This window comes from Vitis vinifera, chromosome 5 (assembly GCF_030704535.1).
Source record: "Vitis vinifera cultivar Pinot Noir 40024 chromosome 5, ASM3070453v1".
NCBI classification, from domain to species: domain Eukaryota; kingdom Viridiplantae; phylum Streptophyta; class Magnoliopsida; order Vitales; family Vitaceae; genus Vitis; species Vitis vinifera.
In genome coordinates, this window is record NC_081809.1 from 2,474,082 (window position 1) to 2,493,559 (window position 19,478).

The 19,478-nt window shown below is 37.8% G+C and overlaps 1 protein-coding gene across 3 annotated transcripts in view; it reads right to left on the reverse strand.

The window, feature by feature from the left end:
- LOC100258011 (uncharacterized) overlaps positions 1-19,478 on the reverse strand; it is a 107,332-nt gene that overhangs the window by 43,501 nt on the left and 44,353 nt on the right. For all 3 annotated transcript variants that reach the window (XR_009465632.1, XR_009465631.1, XM_019219923.2), the window contains exons 32-36: positions 19,261-19,404; positions 5,209-5,484; positions 4,306-4,962; positions 3,611-3,829; positions 3,018-3,121 (exon numbers count right to left, since the gene is read on the reverse strand). Coding sequence is in view for 1 of the 3 variants with exons in the window: in XM_019219923.2 (XP_019075468.1) it covers positions 3,018-3,121; positions 3,611-3,829; positions 4,306-4,962; positions 5,209-5,484; positions 19,261-19,404 (1,400 nt within the window). In the remaining 2 variants the exon portion in view is untranslated. The remainder of the gene's footprint in view (positions 1-3,017; positions 3,122-3,610; positions 3,830-4,305; positions 4,963-5,208; positions 5,485-19,260; positions 19,405-19,478) is intronic.

A 19,478-nucleotide genomic window follows, 5' to 3' on the forward strand; every position in this document is an offset into this window, starting at 1 on the left:
ATAGCTCTAAGGAATGTCGCACTCTTAGGGAAATGATTGTGGAGGTACCCTAGGGAGGGTTTAGCTCTATGGCACAAGGTTATTTCAAGCATTTACGGATCACACTCTAATGGATGGTGTGAGACCAAGGTTTGGTTAATCTTGATTTTGATGATAACAAAACAACGTTTAGAACTAATGATTATATTTCAAGTGTGATTAGGCAAGACGACTTCCAAAGTGGCAATCCAAAGACAAATCAAGTCAAAGGAGAAATCATGAAGAAGAAGACCACCTCAAAGAAAAGAGTTTTTCAAGACCAAAGCTTCTTAAGATCTCTTTGTAAGGTTGTTGGTGCACTAGGACTTTCATGCATTTCATTCTTTATTTATGCACCAAAATCATCCAAGAGTAATATTGTTTTAAATATCTTAAGAATTGGATGATTTCATGTTTTCAACTAAAACCTTGTGTTAAATGATTTTCAAACTTGTGTTAAAAGGTTTTAAGTTGAAAAAGGTTGAGTGTTGAGCCAAAAGAATGGCTCAATCGGTTCAACCGGTCGACCGGTTGTGCTCGTCTGGTCGAGGACCGGTTGAGGGAGGCCAAAAAGTTTCTCTCTCTCCCAGTGGCCTTCTCTTCCCGGTCAAGGTTGAACCTCAACCGGTTGAGGTCCAGTTGAGGCCCAACGGTCACTTTTCCTAACAGCTAGTCAATCGGTCGACCCCTAACTCGACCGGTCGAACCCCCAACGGCTAGTATGACTTTTTTCTTCTATAAAAATGCTCCAAACTTCATTGTTTCATAAGCAAAAACCTTCCCAAATCTTTCTTGATTATATTTGAGCCTTGGAAGAGTATTTTTGAGTGCACCATTATTCCAAAACTTGCATATCTTTAGTGCACCATTCAATCCTAGTTTCTCTTGTATCATTTGAGCTTAAAGTTCTTGTGCTAGGATTTTGAGAGATCATTTTATTTGTAAATCTTTGAGAGGAATTTTCTCAAGTGAGGGGTATCACTTAAGAGGTTGTTCAAGAGTGGGATAACTCTTGAGAAGTGTAAAGAGTGCTTGGAGCCAAAGGTCCAAGAGGGTGAATTGGAACCATAATCCAATTGTAAAGAGATTGGAAGCTTGGTTGAAGCTTCAAGATAGTGGAACCCTCACTCGGTTAGGAGGTTGAGGAGAGTGGACCTAGGCAAGGAAGTGCCGAACCACTATAAACTCTCGTGTTTGCACTCTCTCTTCCCTAACTCTTTTAAATTATATGCAATTGTGTTTATTTTGTTTATTATATATTTGCATATAATTGTCTCTTATTTTTGCATAGTTTAAATTTGTGAAAAAGAGACCATCACCCTATTTACCCCCCCCCCCCCCCTTCTAGGGTGATTACCATAGTTTGGATTAACCTCAAATTTCTAACAGATGGGATGCCAACGCAATAGTAAGATGATCACATCGTTGTCCTTGGAAGACTATTACACAAGTCTTTCAGGAGTCTTCCAAGTTTACTCGGTTTGTGGTAGGAAATGGGGATAGAATTCGGTTCTGGGAAGACTTGCGGTGGGGGGATCAATCTTTGAGTTCCCAATATCCAAGACTATTTAGAGTAGTCACGGATAAAAATATTCTCATTTCTTCAATTCTCGGATCTACTCGTCCCTTCTCTTGGAACTTTAACTTTCGCCGCAACCTATTCGATTCTGAGATAGAAGATTTAGAAGGTCTCATGCGATCACTTGAGTGTTTGCAATTGACATTTTCGGTTCCAGATGCGAGATCCTGGTCTTTATCTTTTTCAGGGCTTTTTACAGTCAAGTCTTTCTTTCTTGCCTTATTTCATTGCCCTGATTCTCCTTCAGTTTTCCCTACCAAGTTCGTTTGGAATTCTCAGGTCCCTTTCAAGGTTAAATCCTTTGTTTGGTTGGTGGCACACAAAAAGGTAAATACTAATGACTTGCTACAATTGAGAAGACCTCACAAAGCCCTTAGTCCGGATATTTGTAAGTTGTGCATGAGGCATGGAGAATCAGCAGATCATCTTTTCCTACATTGTTCTTTGACATTGGGGTTATGGCACAGACTATTTCAGTTAGCCAAGATGGATTGGGTTCCCCCGAGGAGCATTTCCGACATGCTATACATCACTTTCAGTGGCTTTGGTTTATCGAGGAGAGGGATAGTTTTATGGCAAGCTGCGTGCATAGCTTTAATTTGGGTTGTGTGGTGGGAGAGAAATGCGAGGATTTTTTAGGATAAAGCAAGGAATCCAGAGAGTCTTTGGGATTCTATTTTTTTCCTTGCTTCTCTTTGGGCTTTTTGTTCCAAGGTTTTCAAGGGAACCCCCCTTATTGTGTTACAACTTGATTGGTTAGCGGCGTGTAGTTCTGATGGGTTGGTTTAGCTTAGAGTAGTTGTTCGTCATTACAGTGTAATTTCTTATTTTTGGTTTCTTGTAGACTAGTTTTCTTTGGTGGGAGGATTCCTCATCCTTCTCTTGTACTTCTTTTTTCTATTAATATATTACTTTGTCGTTTCCTATCAAAAAAAAAAAATTGTACACAAGATTCTCATTGGGAAAGGTTTGCTATTTTCTAAACATGGCAATTTAGAAGTAAATGGACATGCAGATACCGATTAGATAGGATTTGTCATAGAAAGGAGATCAACTTTAGGATATCGCATGTTTGTGGGAGGGAATTTAGTCACATGACATAGCAAGAAGCAATCAATTGTGGCTAGATCAAGTGTTGAAGCAAAATTTAGAGTTATGGCTCAAGGTATATGTGACTGTTATGGTCAAATTCCTTGTTGAAGGAGTTGGGCCATAGTTCTGAGGGATTAAGCCTTTTTATGACAACAAAGTAGTATTTAGCATTGCCCATAACCAGGTTCAACATATTCACACTAAACATGTAGAAGTAGATGGATACTTTATCAAGGAAAAATTGACTAAAGGATTAATTTGTACTCCTTTTGTAAAGATTGAGAATCAACATGCAGATATTTGAAAGAGTTCAAATGGATACTCTTACATGAAGCTCAAATCCATTTTTGCACGTAGAAGCTTTTCACCATGTGTAAAATCACCTACGTAGGACTTTGTACCATCATAGAAGGTGAATTCAGGAGATACCACCTGGACACAATAGAAAGTTATCCACGTAAGAGCACTACCAAATCAGAATCCTTAAAAATTCCAAAAATTAGATGAAATGCTTATTACATTAGAAAAACTTCTGCCTGTGACTTTTCTAAGATGCAATTAGATGTTAATCAATTCATTCTCCACATAACAAAAGAAGGAAAAATCAATTTCAGTCCACTCTATGTCCAAATTCGTCATTTAGTAATGCATATATCCTCTCAAATCAACAAATCTATACTTCAGCTACCTATACAGGCAAGGAGGTTGAACTATGTGGATTCCAATGTGTCAGGTGACCAATTAGTCTTATGGAAGCATTGTGTTGGCATAACTCATACCCCAAAGCCCCTCCAATGGTGCTCTTTATGAGAAGAGCTATTGGAGTGTAATGCAGTCTATAAATAAATAAAAATAAGAAACATAAGGCACAATCTAGAAAACTATTTCTAAAAGAAAGTTTGATTTTAAAGATTGACCCACCTGGGCTTCAAAAGTGAAGCTCTGCATCTTACTTGAATCACTTCGAGTGTATGCAGAAGTATCCGACGTATCTGATGTTTCATCCATATAGTCTAGACTCTTTTCATCATTAGCATATGAGGATTCATCCAGCAGCAAAATCTCAACACCATCTTCTCGCAAAATTGAGTAGCTGCTGTCATTACTCAAGTATGTGTATCTCCTCAATAGGGAACCATTCTGATGAATAAATACAAGAATATCATATATCACAATTTTAATAGTCATGAAGAACAACTAACTGATGTGAAATGTCCTATATAAAATCATGTAAATACCTGCTACATGCAATAAGAGTTTCAGGTGTGTTCAAGAGGTATTTTTATTTCCTTTTACGTCATATATGTTTTTTTGTTGTATTATTGTCTTGTTATAATTTAATAATATTTTTTCCTCATCCTTCTCATGTTTCTTTTCCCATTTAATACATATCTTTTGTTTCTGACAAAAAATAATAATAATAATTTAATAATATTTTATAGTCTTGTATGAAATGTTTGTCACTTCTTTATTACATAATTTCTTCATTTCTTATCCATTTCATAGGCTTCATGATGGTAAAGAAGTCTAGGGCATTTCTGGTGCCACCTTGAAAAAAATAGAACTACTATAAAAATTGCTATAATATATTTATAATTAGTGGGTAGGATAAGTACCTCAATTTTTACATTTACAAACCGCAACCTCTTACCACGACCAATGATTATAATGGATTGAGATCTCGATGAGTAGATTTCCTTCAAATCTGTTTCAGCACTTAAACAGATAGTTTTTCCACAGCCATCATATGTATATTCATTAACCCCTAGAGCATCTGCTACTAATTGTCTACTTGGGGACAGGTGCACTACATCTTCTATCTGTTTGTGAACAGGTTCAGAGAGTACTATGCTCTTGTTTCTACTTATAGGGTCATTCTTAGGGTCCATCAATTCCTCCCTGCCTGTTATTGCTCCCAAAGCTGGCACAAAAAATTCTCCTACAGCAAGAAGGAAATCAGGCACAACAAGAACCCGTGGCTGTTGAAGCCGAATAACATATGATTGAGATGATACTCGCAATCTGTAGTCCATCAAGAACATAGTTGAAGTTGCAACTTCTGCGCCAGGTGCAGATTCCAAGTTTGTCATCGAAAACCCACCTCTATTTACAGTAGAAGCTTGGTTGGAAGCATCAGTAGAAGATCCAAGCATCAGGCGCATTTCAGGCTTTGTATCAAGGCGAGTATCCAGAATAGAGAATTTGGGAATTGTTACATAAAGATCAGTTTCTGATAATGAAGTCATCCTGTACGACGCCCAAAGCCCTTCAAGCTACAAAAAGCAAGTAAATAAGTCAGGTACCTTCATCCTAGGCAATATTGGAAATGACACAGACATTGAAGTATAAAAACTAATTATCTTTTTGTACTTCTCGATTGGTGAGATCATGTATTGTCAGTGGCATGATATTAGATTCTATTTTTTTTCTTCATGGAACTCATTAGACTCTTAAGTCCCTAAGGAAAATCTTCATAGAAATAAAGTTCCAGTTAAAAATTAAAAAACATGACCACTTACTGCAACATGAGCCAGAGGAGACTCCTCATGAATGGCATTACATAACTCCAGTAACGCATAGTTAACTTCAACCCCCACTATAGTGACATTACGTGACAGGAAGATATGACTATTCATGTTAACTTTATCAACCAGCAGTCGCATTGTGTCTTCAGAAACTGTGGTGCTTCCACGGAAACTTGGAGGAAGCCTTGGCTCTTCGCATAAATTCATGCATGCACAATCCAAGATGATGCTATATTCTTTATCAGACATCACAATATGCAATAAACCCACCTGCTCAAAAGATTGATAAAAGAATTTGGTGAATCATTTATTCTACATGGATGAGTAACTAGTAAATTTAAGCTATATAAGAACTGTCTACTCAGGTTCTAAAATTATTTAAGATCTTTCATATTATCAAGCCTTTTCAAGTGAATAACATAATTCAAAAATAACATAAAATAAAATCTTTCAACTATGAAATTGTAATTTATATTGATAGTTATGCAGACCCAATAAAGATGTCAGGCTGCAACCAAAGAACACGTAAAGAACTGAAGAAAAACAACATATCGTTTGAAGGCTCAAGAGTTGTATTTCTTTTCTCTTTCCTCTATAAGTTCTTTGTGGTAAAGTGGATTTGTTCTCTCTTATCTATGGATATAGATATATTCAATCGAACCATGTTAAAATCTCATGTTTCTTTTTGTGTGGATTTCTTTTATCTGTATGTTATTGCATTAATATGTGACATTAAAGCTTTCACTAGTACAAGTAGTATTGGAGCGAAGGTGAAGATTTCTGGAAGAGCTAAGGGCAATGTTCAAGGTTGAAGATTTTGAAAGTGCAATTTGAATATAATGATGATATAGATGATTTGAAACAATCAAAAGAATTGTAAAAAAAAAAATTATGTTTGAAGGTGGAGTCAATTGTTTTCTCATCAACATGTGATACATGGAGCATGTGTTCCATTATTTGGGATAAGTTTAATCTCTCCTATACTCTTATTGGTTCTTGAAAAGTGGAAACAGTAAAATGTCCAAATTCTTTGAATATTAGGTCCTTTAATTTAGGAAATTATTGTTTTTTTTTTTTTTTTTGATGGGAAACTACAAAGGGATATATTGATAAAAAAAGAAGTACAAGAGAAGGATGAGAAATCCTCCCACCAAAGATAAACTAAACTACAAGGAAACAAATATAAGAAAATACAAAGTAAAAACAAGCAAACTCTCTAGGTTAGACCAACCCATTGGAATTACACACCGCTAACCAATCAAGTTGTAATACGTTACGGAGTCCCCTTAAAAACCTTGGAACAAAAAGCCCAAAGAGAAGCAAGGAAATGAATAGAATCCCAAAAATACTCTGAATTCCTTGCTTTATCCTCAAAAATCCTTGCATTTCTTTCCCGCCACACAACCCAAATTAAAGCAATGCTCGCAGCTTGCCACAAAACAATCCCTCTTTTAGAAAAACCAAAACTGTTAAAATTGGTGGACAGCATGTCGGAGATGCTCCTCGAGGGAACCCAATCTGTCTTGGCTAACTGAAATAATTTGTGTCACAACCCCATCGTCAAAGAGCAATGTAGAAAAAGATGATCTACTGATTCTCCATGTTTCATGCCCAGCTTACAAATATCAGAACTAAAAGCTTTGTAGGGTCTTCTCAACTGTAGCAAGACATTAGTATTTACCTTCTTATGTACCACTAACCAGACAAAGGACTTGACTTTGAAAGGAACTTGAGAATTCCAAACGAACTTAGTAGGGAAAATTGGAGGAAAACCAGAATATTAGGATAAGGCAAGAAAGAAATATTTGACTGTAAAAAGTCCTGAAGAAGATAAAGACCCGGATCTCGTATCTGAAACCGAATGTGATAAATGCAGACGATCAAGTGACCACATGAGGCCTTCTAAATCTTCTATCTCTGAATCGGAAAAGTTACGACGAAAATTAAAGTTCCAAGAGAAGGGATGAGTAGAACTGAGAATTGAAGAAATAGGAATATTTTTATCCATGACTACTCTAAATAGTCTTGGATATTGGACTCCCAAAGGTTGGTCCCCCCACCACAAGTCTCCCCAGAACCGAATTCTTTCCTCATCTCCTACCACAAACTGAGTAAACTTGGAAAACCCTTGGGAGACTTGTGCAATAGCCTTCCTAGGACAATGATGTGATCATCTAACTATAGTGTTGGCATCCCAACCATTGGAATGTGATCCATAAATGCTTAAAATAACCTGATGCCACAGAGCTGAACCCTCCCTAGTGTACCTCCACAACCATTTCCCTAAGAGAGCGAAATTCCTTATAGAAATATTCCCAAATCCCAATCCCCCTTTTGCCTTCGGATTACACACTACATCCTAGCTAACAAGATGATCTCTTTTACCTTCCCTAACCCTTGATCATAAAAAATCTCTTTGCAATCTCTCAATTTTTGCTATCACTGAGGCGGGTATCTTAAACAAGGAGATGAAGTAGCAAGGCATGTAGGTGAGGCAAGATTGGATGAGAGTTATCCTACCTCCAAAAGATAAATAAGCCTTTTGCCACCCACCTAATCTTCTCGAGATTCTCTCAGTCACTGGATCACAAAAGCCACAAGACTTGAGATTCCCTCCCAGAGGAAGACCCAGGTAGAGTATAGGCCAACCAAAGGCCTTGCAATCAAGCAACTCAACCAACCTTGATGGGGGAAAGCCTTTTAAAGTTTATTCAAGGAAAAAAGGGAAGACCTAAGTAAACTTTAAGTAGGATTAATATTAATTAGAATTGAATTGGGATTGGTATTTGTTGGAGTCTAATTAGGATTAACTAGTTGAGTTATAATATAATTAGAATTTGAGGCATGATAGGTTATTAGAGTCCTAGTAGACTTTGGATTTCTTAGAGAAGCCTATAAATAGGCTAATCAATGTAAATCAAAGGAATGAATTTGATGAATAATATTATACTTTCTTTCATTGCAAGGTTGTAACCCTCAATGGTGAGACTCCATTGATTTTCTTCTAGGTGAGACTCCTAAAAGGTCTTAGTGAGACTCTAAGGTTTTCCATCTTTTCTTCATTGTTTATTCTTTTTCTCTATTTCTTATCTTATAATTTTCTCTACCATAAAAATTATTCCTTGTTCCTCTCCTTACACCTTAAAAATAAAACTCTAGCTCACCTAACCTTGAGTGTAGGCAACCATCCTAGGGTTGTCCTACATCAAACCTAGAAAGATGATTTTGTTCAAGATTAATGTCATAAATATTACTTTTGTCAAGGTTAACTTTCAGCCCAGAAATATGCCCAAACACTAGCAATAAACTCTTGAGGGTCTGCAGATCCTCTTCACAAGTGCTAGAAAAGAAAATGGAATCATCTACAAATTGCAAATGAAACACGCTTGTTCTGTTCCTACCCACCTAGAAACCCTCCAACAAATTTCATTCCTGTTGCTCTCAATAACATCCTGCTCAGTACATCTGCGACTAAAGTGAATAAAAAGGGGGATAAAGGGTCTCCTTGTCTTAAACCTTTAGATGCCTTGACCCACCCTTTAGCATTTCCATTCACTAAGATTGCAAAAGATATCGTGGACAAACAGCCTCTTATCCATTTCTTCCATCTAGGACTAAACCCCTTCTTCTCCAACACATGATCCAAAAAATCCCAACTCAAATGGTCGTAAGCCTTTTCAAAGTTAATTTTGAAGACAATTCCTTTCTCCCCTGATTGTCTTTTCTCATCCACCATCTCATTGGCTATGAGAACTGCATCCAATATTTTTCTCCCTTGAACAAAAGCGCCTTGAGTAAAATGGATAGTTTCGTGTAGTACCCCTCTTAGACGCCCTGATAGCAATTTGGTTATTATCTTGTAAAGACTAGTGATCAAGCTAATAGGTCTAAAGTCTGAGATTTTCTTTGACATGTTTTTTTTGGGTAACAGAACTACAAAGGAGGCATTAGTGCTTTGATTGATAATCCCACTTCTGTGAAACTCTGCAAACACTCTCACTAAATCCTCCTTGATCACATCCTAACAATCTTGAAACACTGCAATGGTAAAGTCATCAGGCCCTGGTGCCTTATCTTTATCCAACTGAAAAATGACCTTAGAAATCTCTTCTTCAATAAAAGGGGAGTCCAACCTAGACGCACTCTCTCCAGATATAGGGGATCAATCTAAGCCTTCAACTCTCCAAGACTCTCCAGAATGGCTCAAGTATAGTTTTTCAAAGTACATTAAAATCTCCTCTTTGATGCTCTCTGAATTATTCAACACTAGGCCTCTTTCATTCTCCAACACCTTGATATATTTCCTATTTCGCCTGCCATTAACCACTTTATGAAAAAACTTTTGAGTTACAATCCCCATCCTTAACCCATCTCACCCTAGTTTTTTGTCTCCAAAGAATTTCTTCCCTCAAAATCAATTCCTCTAGCTCCCCTTTTCTTAAAGCTCTTTGAACTAAAAGTTCAAAGGTGAAACCCCCTTCTTGCTCAATGGTATCAAAGTTAGCTAATTCGAACATGATACTTTTTTTCCTTTCATTTAGCTCTCCAAAAGAAGCCTTATTCCACTATTTCAATTTGGCCTTAACAAATTATAATTTCCTCATGAACTTGTAACCTTCCCACCCATTTCCTTGAAAATCTCTCCACCAACTTCTAAAGCATTCCTTAAAACTAGGATATTGCAACCACATATTCTCAAACCTAAAAGGTGTTGGGCCCCACTTGAACGGATTGGTTTCCAAAACTATCGGCCAATGACCCGATGTCCGTCTAGGAAGAACTTCTTGAAGGCTTTGAGGAAATAATTGTTCTCACTCATTTGAGTAAAGAAATCGATCCAATCTCTTGCACACGGGAGACTCTTGCATGTTTGACCAAGTGAATGGTGTACTCCGTAAAGGTGGATCTAGCAATTCACATTCTCTTATAAAATCATCAAAGTCCTTCATGCTTGGGGTTAAACTAGAACCTCCCAATTTTTCTGAACTTCTCCTTATGACATTAAAATCGCTGCCCACACACCAAAACGGGAAAGAAAGTCCAAAAATGTCTAAAAGCTCCACCCAAAAATCCTTCCTAAGTAATGGGTTGTTTGAGCCATAAAGTGCGGACAACCATAACGGTCCGCATTAAAACAATGCAAACTTGACTGAGACCGAAAAGGATTCTATAACCATCTCCTCACTGCACAGTTTTTTTGTCCCAAATAAACAAAATTCCACTGGAAGCCCCACACGTCGAAAGAGCTGCCCATTCCTTATTTTTTATCGTCCAAACACTACCCACAAACCTTCTGTCACACTCCGCCTTTTTTGTTTCCTACATCATCACAACATCCGGATTCTCTGACCTCATAAAATCTTTAACCACCCTTCGCTTTTTCCTTGAACCCAAACCCTTGATATTCTAACTAATTATTTTCATGGAAAAAACTCACAAACCCTAATCCTCCAATCCAGTTCCAACCGGTCTCACCTACCTGTGGAGCATCTGCTCTTCCTCCTGGAATATACCTTAATATCCAGAGAACTTAAAACCTCTCGCACTTTAGCCATTTTCCTGGGGAACAGACCTTCTGTTTGGAACTCACCCGATGGGGAGCCTGCAGTATCACCTTGGCTAACTGTAACCAGGTTGGAAACCTTAATAGGCAAAATGGGTTTAGACATATTTAGGTTAAAACTCTCGGTCAGTTGGTTTGGATAAGCAGACTCGATCTTTTCCACAACAAGGTTAGGAATGCAAACAGATATTTGACCTACAGTAGCAACATCGTCTTCTTTGGAAAAAAATTCAGAGGTTACTCAATTTTCCATAGGAAATTGAGACAGAAAGGTTGAACTGGGAAGATAGGGAACAGAAGGACTCAAAAACGAAGATGCCAAACCACAAGAAGGGAGTAGAGAAGACAAGGGTGACCGAGTAGGTGAAGACGAGTTTACCTCCAAGTTTTCCGCTACCAACAATCCACAATTCACCATAAAGCTGAGCCCTTTACCTCTGATTTCTCACGTAGAAGGCAAAACTGTGACTGCTAAGCCACGAAGATCGAACCCACTCGGCCCAAAAATCCTTCATTGTCTTCATCAAAGGAAGGTTTGCACGAAGCCACTTCGCCTCTTGACGATGAAGCCCCTTCCCCCAAACACCTCTTACAAATCCTTGATGATCGACGAAAAATGAGAGGACTCGCACTAAATCCTCATTCCGCCTGAGATCCGGCCCCAAAAGTCTCTTCCTTTGGAAACTTTTCACTATCTGCCGAAGTCTTCCCGTGCAATAGAGGCTCGCTGCGACCTCGAAGACCTTGTCAACAATCAAAACTTGGAAGAAAAAGGGTAGTCCACAGCTTCTTTGAGCCAAACTTCACTTCCTTCTTTGTGGAGCCACTCGTCTAAACCTTAGGAACTACAGATGTAGTTTTCCCCTTTCCCACTACAGAATCTTCTTCCCTTCGTAACAAACCCTTCTTGTCATCTGACTTCTTTCCTCCTAATCTTTGGCCTAACCCCGATGGGCCTTTTAAGTTGCAGCCCACTTTTGCAAATAGTGGACCAGGCTTGGACAAAGACTGGGCCTTCTTCTCAGTGGCCCGACAACCCTCATCTGAGGAGACCTCGTCCCCACCGGCCCTAACTCCTCCTGCCTCCTCTGTCCCAACTGGCCCATCGTTCATTTTTTTTTTAATTCAAACTGGGCAACGATGGGGGTAGGAACCAGTTGTTCCCCTCATCTTGACCACTCTTACCACGTGTCCCCAATGGAAAAACATCAGCCATACTCCTTTCTCCTCCCTTCTTCATTCTGCCATCTTCCCCAACACGACATCTTCCTCCAGCCATTGATCTAACTCTCTACACCTGCCTTCCTCCACCTGTCCCCGAGTGAGATGCAAAAACCTCCTGAATCGACTCACCCACTACACTGCCTCTCCAAACATCTTCAGTTCCAACCACTACGACAGAAATTGTAAACACCCAATCCCCGTCCGTCACCTCGATCAAAGCTGGAAGGACTGACCGATCCTTCATTGCTATTCTTACCCTCGCCTTGCTAAGATCAAACAGTTTCAACGTTCGCCAATCAATTTCAATCACCGTCCCCCACTGCTCCACATTTTCTTCAGGTGTACCTCAGACCATAGATGAAATGGCAACCCCCGTAATTTGATCCAGCCTCCTTTGAACTTCCCCTCAATTTTCCGAATTTTCCTTTGGCGACCACCTTCTCAACTGGACTGTATTCCTTCTCTCAATCCTAAGAATCCTTAAATCCTGGAGAAAGAAAGCTTCCTCCATCATTTCAACAAAAAATACTCATTTTCCGCCTGAGATGGGTACAATCGTTGCCACTCCTATCTTCCCTAAGCTTCTCGCCACCGCTCAGCCAACCTCAACCCATTTAACGCTATCAGCATTGCATTCACACACTACAGCTCGCGCCCACCTCCTAACAGGAACAATACCACCTCTCCTTGGTCCTTCATCGCTGACTACATTCGCGAAAGACCGGTACAGAGGACTCACGTGATTGTGGATAGACCTTTCCCCTTTGTATTGTCTTCCTTTTTCAACTGCATTCGAGGGGGGGACCACTAGCATTGAAGACAACGCGCTTTTTAGATTCTCCCATCCTCTACCCTTCTCGCCCTCAAGAATAACCAGAAAAGTAGATTTTCTATTGGTAGCGAACTCCGAGATCCTTATGAACCTTCCATGGTTGTTGAAGCCAACTTCCATCAAATGGGCATAGAATTTTCCCCTGTACTTTCTGTTGAACCCCAAGCGACTCTTCATTTCGATGGCTTTCGTCAAATGTTCGATCATCCACCCGACTTCATCCTTTTCAAAACCTAAGACAAAAACAGAGCCTCTACTGTGCTCTATAATTGAGCACCAATTACCTCCATGCTCGCCTTCCAACCTAACCAAGAAAGTCTTCCTCTCCATAGAGACCTTCAACATCCTTACCATATTCTCTCTCTAACTTTAAATTGGGAGAGGAAAAAGAAAACTACAACTTTGAGGATGAAAAATCCTAACAAACGTTGTTTCAAAAACTAAAACTTGACATAGGAGAAGGTTTCTCATTGATACAGGAAACACCCATCTCAAGCCAAAAACTACTAAGAGAAAAGCCCATAGCACTCATCTTACTACAATGAATTAAGATCCCATTTAGGAAATTATTGTACAGCTGTAATAAGTCAAACTTTCTGTATATTAGGAATGTTCCTAATTTATAGGGACAGTTAGACTTAGTTTTCAATGTTAAGTCAGTTTCCAGTTTAAATTTTGAATTTCCTACCTATCATGTAACCAAAATAAATATGTACCGTATGTTTTCTCCTTGAATTAATAAGACAGTGTTAGAATTTCTCACATCATGGTATCAGAGGAGTTTGCTCCCTGGGAAATATTCGGCCTTCATTGCCATTAATAACCTGTCTAAATTCATTTTTTGGCCTTAATTGCCATAAATTTACTATGTTGTCTCTAGCTCTTTCAACTCTCTAATTTTTTCTGCATCTAATTGATCTGTTTTTGGATTTGTCAATGCTGGATATGTCAAACAACACAACAACCCCGTTAACCAATCCCATAGAACCACCCGTGGAAGCATCTTAGAACCATATGACTGGAAATTTTCAAAATATTCGAACTGTATACCGCTTAACAGGAAGGAATTATCTGCAATGGTCACCACTAGTGAGGACAGTTTTAAGGTGCAAGGGAAAACCGAGTCATCTCACTGGAATAAGCCCGAAACCTGAAGATCCACAATTTATTGTATGTGAAGAAGAGGATTCTATGATTATGTCATGGTTATGGAAATTCAATGTTACCTCAAATCAGTGGAACACAAATGTTCCTGAGAATTGCTCTGGAAATTTGGGAAACCGTTAGGCAAACATACTAAAAAATATAGGATGCTGCCAAAATTTATGAACCAAAGGTTAAAATCTCAACTCAATTATTGAGTATTACAATGTGATGAAGAATCTATGGCAAGAGTTGGACTATTAATCAAAATATTCAAATGAAGTGCAGCAAAGAAGCCTCAATGCTTCAAAAATTTGTTGAAAGGGAGAGAACTTTTGAGTTTTTAGCCAAAGATGATGGACAATTTGATCATGCTCAAGTTCAACTACTTGGGAAAGAAGTCTCACCATCAATTAATGAAGTGTTGTCTAATATCCATGCTGAAGAAACCTGAAGAGGGGTGATGCTTGAACCACAAACACTGGATGGATCAACCATGATTATTAAAAAACCAAGGGGAGGAATCAAGCCAAATGGTACAAATCAAAATGTCAACATGGGGCAAGGAAGACAAGAGTTGATGAAGAACATTAACAAAGAAGAACTATGGTGCTCATACTGCAAGAAAGCATGTCACACCAAAGAACCATGTTGGAAACTTCATGGAAAACCACAAGGTCTCATGAACAGGCTAATTTTGTGAATGGTGAAGGATCTCTTCAAGGCACAAGGAGTTCTAATAATAGAGAACTTGGTGAATTTAACAAGGAAGTAATCAAAAGGCTGAGAAAATTGTTAGGATCTCTTGAAAAACCCATTGGTATGTGTTCCTTTGCATAAATAGGTAAGTCTTCTTTATCTCATGCACTAAGTGCCTCAAGTTTATCCTTTTTAGACTCATGAGTCATTGACTCAGGAGCCACAGACCATATGACCTGTTCTTCTCATCAATTCTCCACATATAAACCATGTCCTAATGATAAGAAAATAGCAATTGCAAAAGATGGTTCTTTAACCACATGTATTGGTCAAGGAAAAATTAATATGTCATCATCACTTGTCCTATAAAATATGTTCCGTGTACCAAAATCATCCACTAATCTTGTTTCAATTCATGAACTCAACAAAGACCTCAATTGCAAATCTACTAATTGTATTTTTCAAGACCAGACCATGGGAAGGATGATTGGGCAAGCTAAGGACAGAGAGGAGTTTTACTATCTCAAGAGATCCAGTGAAAAGTCGAACAATGTGCACTAATCCTCTTTATCCTTTTTGACTAAGTCTTTAATTTCCAATAAGGAGCAAATATGGCTCTATCACTTCCACCTTGGGCATCCACCCTTTAGTGTGCTTAGGACAATGTTCCCTTTGTTATTTAAATCTATTGATGTAGATAGTTTTAATTGTGCTGTTTGTGAATTTTCCAAGCATCGTACCATTTACGCAATAAAAGGTGTTCTATTCCATTTACCTTCGTACATAGTGATATTTGGCATCCATCTAGAGTTCCAAATGTATCCAAAGCTAGATGGTCTGTTTCCTTTATTGATGATTGCACAAGAATGTCTTGGATTTTTTTCTTAAAAAAAAAAAGTCCAAAGTAAGCAATGTTTTTCCCATATTCAATAACATGATAAAAAATCAATTTGGGATTTATATTAAAGAGTAAGATCCAATAATGGAAGGAAATATTTCAACCAAACTTTGTCACCTTATTTTCACAAGAAGGAATCATTCATGAGTCATCATGTGTTGATACACCCCAACAAAAAAAGGTGGTTAAAAGAAAAAATGGACATCTTCTTGCAATCACACAAACCTCTTATTATTTCACAAACATGAACCAAAATCCTTTTGGGGCGAGGTAATCCTCATGGTTGCACACTTGATTAATTGAATTCCATCCAAAGAACTTGGTTTCAAAAGCCTAATTGAACTATTCTCCACTTTTCATCCCAAGTATCCTATGTGAAAAAACTTTAACTCCAAGTAGTTTCAAGTGTGTGACTTTTGTGCATGTTCATGCTTACAATCGGAGTAAACTTGATCCAAGAGATTTGAAATGTGTTTTTTTTGGGGCTATTCTTCTACAAAAATGGATACAAATCCTACCATCTACCAACTAAAAAATTTGTTGTCTCTATGGATGTAACCTTGTTGAAAAAAGAAAACTATTTTTCACATCCTAATCTCCAGGTAGAGAAACCAAGCATGGAAGATAAGGATTTATGGCTACTTGAATTACCATTTTTGTCCTCAACTCCAATCACTTATCCTTCAGCCAGAACACTGCCCAGTCCAGCCTAAATATGTCCAGTCCAGCCCAAACTACCTCTGATCAGTCCAACTAAAATCTACCTAGTTCAACCGAGATGACATCATACCAGCCCAATCCAAATATGTTCAGCCCGACCAAAGAAACTAAGTCAATTTCTTCACCAATCACATCAGCGCACATTGTTACAAAATCACTATAGGTCTACATGAGAAGATAAGAGTCAGATTCCAATCAAATGCATGCTCAATGATCCAAACCAGTGTCAGGTAATGAATCTGTCTCTCCTATTAGTTTAATTCATTTTGAAAAAAGTTTAGTTCATTCTAAAAATAGCAATGATCTTGACTTACCCATTGCAATTAGGAAAGGTACTAGGACATATACCCAACATCTAATGTCTTATTTTGTGCCCTTCAATAAATTTTCCACAGCCTATTAGAGTTTCCTTACCCAATTACATACCATAGTCATCCCTAAAACCTTAAGGCGATTAGTAATGTGAATTGCAAACAAGCCATGAAAGTGGAAATTGAGGCAATGGAGAAAAATGGAACATGGGAGACTGTAGAGTTTCCAAAAGGGTGTTCACCAGCGTAAGGCAGATGGCACTTTATAACGGCACAAGGTAAGATTAGTGGCCTAAGGATATACACAAACCTATGGAGTTGATTATCTAGAGAGTACTATTATTTTTGGCGGCCAACTTTGGATGGACCTTGCAACAATTTGATGTCAAGAATACTTTTTTTGCATCAGGATTTAGATGAGGAGATATATATGGAAGTTCATTGGGTTTTGGAATGAATTTCAAAAATAGGAAAGTGTGTAAGTTGAAGCAATCACAATGGGCTTGGTTTGGAAGGTCTATGAAAGTGATGTTGACCATGAAATACATGCAAAGTCAAGGAGATCATACATTATTTATAAAACACACAGATTTAGAGGGAATTACTATATTATTAGTGTATGTGAATGATACAATTGTGACGGGCAATAATCCAAAGGAAAGGGAGTACCTCCAATGATATCTAGCAAGGGAGTTTGAAATAAAGGAACTTGGGAAATTAAAATACTTCCTAGGAATCAAGGTTGCACATTCGAAAGAAAGTATCTTTATTTCTCAACAAAAATATGTAACCGATCTTCTAAATGAGATAGGGAAATTGAGTTGTAAACCAACAAAAACCCCTATAGAGTCAAATCACAAGCTAGGAGAGGAAATAGATGGTATAGTAATTAATTGAGGTATGTATTAGGCTTGTTGGCAAGCTAATTTACCTCTCAAACACAAAACCGGACATTGCATAAGTCGTGAATGTTGTAAGCCAATTCATGCATAATTTGAAAGAAGCACTTCTTCAAGCAGAGTACTGAACTCTGCATCATTTTAAGGGAACCTTAGTAAAAGGACTATTGTTTAAGTATGAAATTGAGCCTAGAAGCCTACATGATTGCAGACTATGTAGGATCAATCATGGAGAGGAGATCAACAACAGCTTATGGTACATTTTTTGGAGGAAACTTGGAGACTTGTGGAGTAAGAAACAATGTGTAGTAGCAAAGTCAAGTGCAGAAGCAAAATTCAGACTAATGGCACATGGGATTTTCAAATTACTTTGGCTCAAGAATATTCTCAATGATCTTAAAGTCAAGCGTGTGTATCCTATGAGTTTATTTTGGGACAATAAGTCACCTATAAACAAAGCTCACAATTCAAAGCAATACAAACAAACGAAGCCTGTGGAGGTGGATAGACATTTCATTAAAGTTGGAAAGTGGTCTAATTTGCAGCCTTACATATCAACAAGGAGGCAACTAGCAGATATTCTAACCAAAAGACTAGTCAATTCAGCGTTTCAAGGAATAACAAGTAAGCTGGGAATGGATAATCTCCATTCACCAGCTTGAGGGGAAGTGTTGAAGAATATTGAGTCCTTTAATTTAGGAAATAATTGCACAACTGTGATTAAGTCAAACTTTCTGTACATTAGGAGTGTTGCGAATTTATAGGGACATTTAGGGTTAGTTTTCAATGTTACAGTAAGTTTCCAATTTAAAATTTGAATTTCCTAAATAGGATTATGCAACCAGATAGATATGTATCATATGTTTTCTTCTTGAATTAATAAGACAATTTTAGAATTTCTCACATCAAAAGGGGTACATCATTTACAATATTTCTATCTCAAATAATGACAGATTAAAAGCAAAACTTGTTATCGTATAGCAGAAATGCAGAAAATTGGGTGAGGACCTTCTGACTGAGAGACGGATTAACATGCCTCCCAAATGAAAATACAATCCCTGAATATACCATGCCGATGGGAGAAGCAAGGGTGGGATCTAGTCAAAAACACTAAATAGCAAATGGGAAAAGAATAAGATCATCAACCTTAGAAGAATAAATTTTAAATCATTCAAAAAACACTCATGGGCAAGGTTGGTTCTATTCTCATGAACTATTTTTGAACAAAAAACAAGGATAAATAGAAAAAGAAAGGAAAACACACACACACACACATACACACTAGTTTGGCAGTAAAGGAAACTGTTCCTTTTAAACTCCATTAAAACAATGGATGTTTAAGAGAATCCAAAAAATGTTCTTGAGAATCATTTTGTGCCCTTGAAAACTAATCAATGTTCATATTTTCAGAAAGCTATTTTTGGAAATGGGAACCAAACATGCTGTTAAGGCTTGATGCAAAATTTTTCTATGGGAAGAGACTCACAGATCTAAGTCCCAAAGCTAGAATACCATGTACCTTCTCTACATCCTATCACAATAGGAAGGATACCGTTCAGACATTTAACATGCTCCTCTCAAATTTTTTGCTTATATGCACATGAACCACACACACTGATAGCATGTTGAGGAATAAGAGTAATTTTTAAACCTGACATTATCCAATACATAAAGCAGGTGGAAAAATCAATATTCCCTGATCACAAGGGCTACCAAAGAGAATGACTATGGAATATTACAATTTCAACAAAAAGTACCTTCACTTCAAGAGAAAATGTGGGGATTTTCCTGAAAACATCCCTCAAACTGCGTCGGACATAAACATCAAGTCCTTGGCCTTCCCTTATCATTGGTTTACCTATACAACCATTGACTCCCACAGACATGTTGAGTCCCAGGATCTGCAATGCAAAACCAGAATGAACATCAGCAATTCAAACATCAAATTTGTAAAATATTTAAAATATATATATAC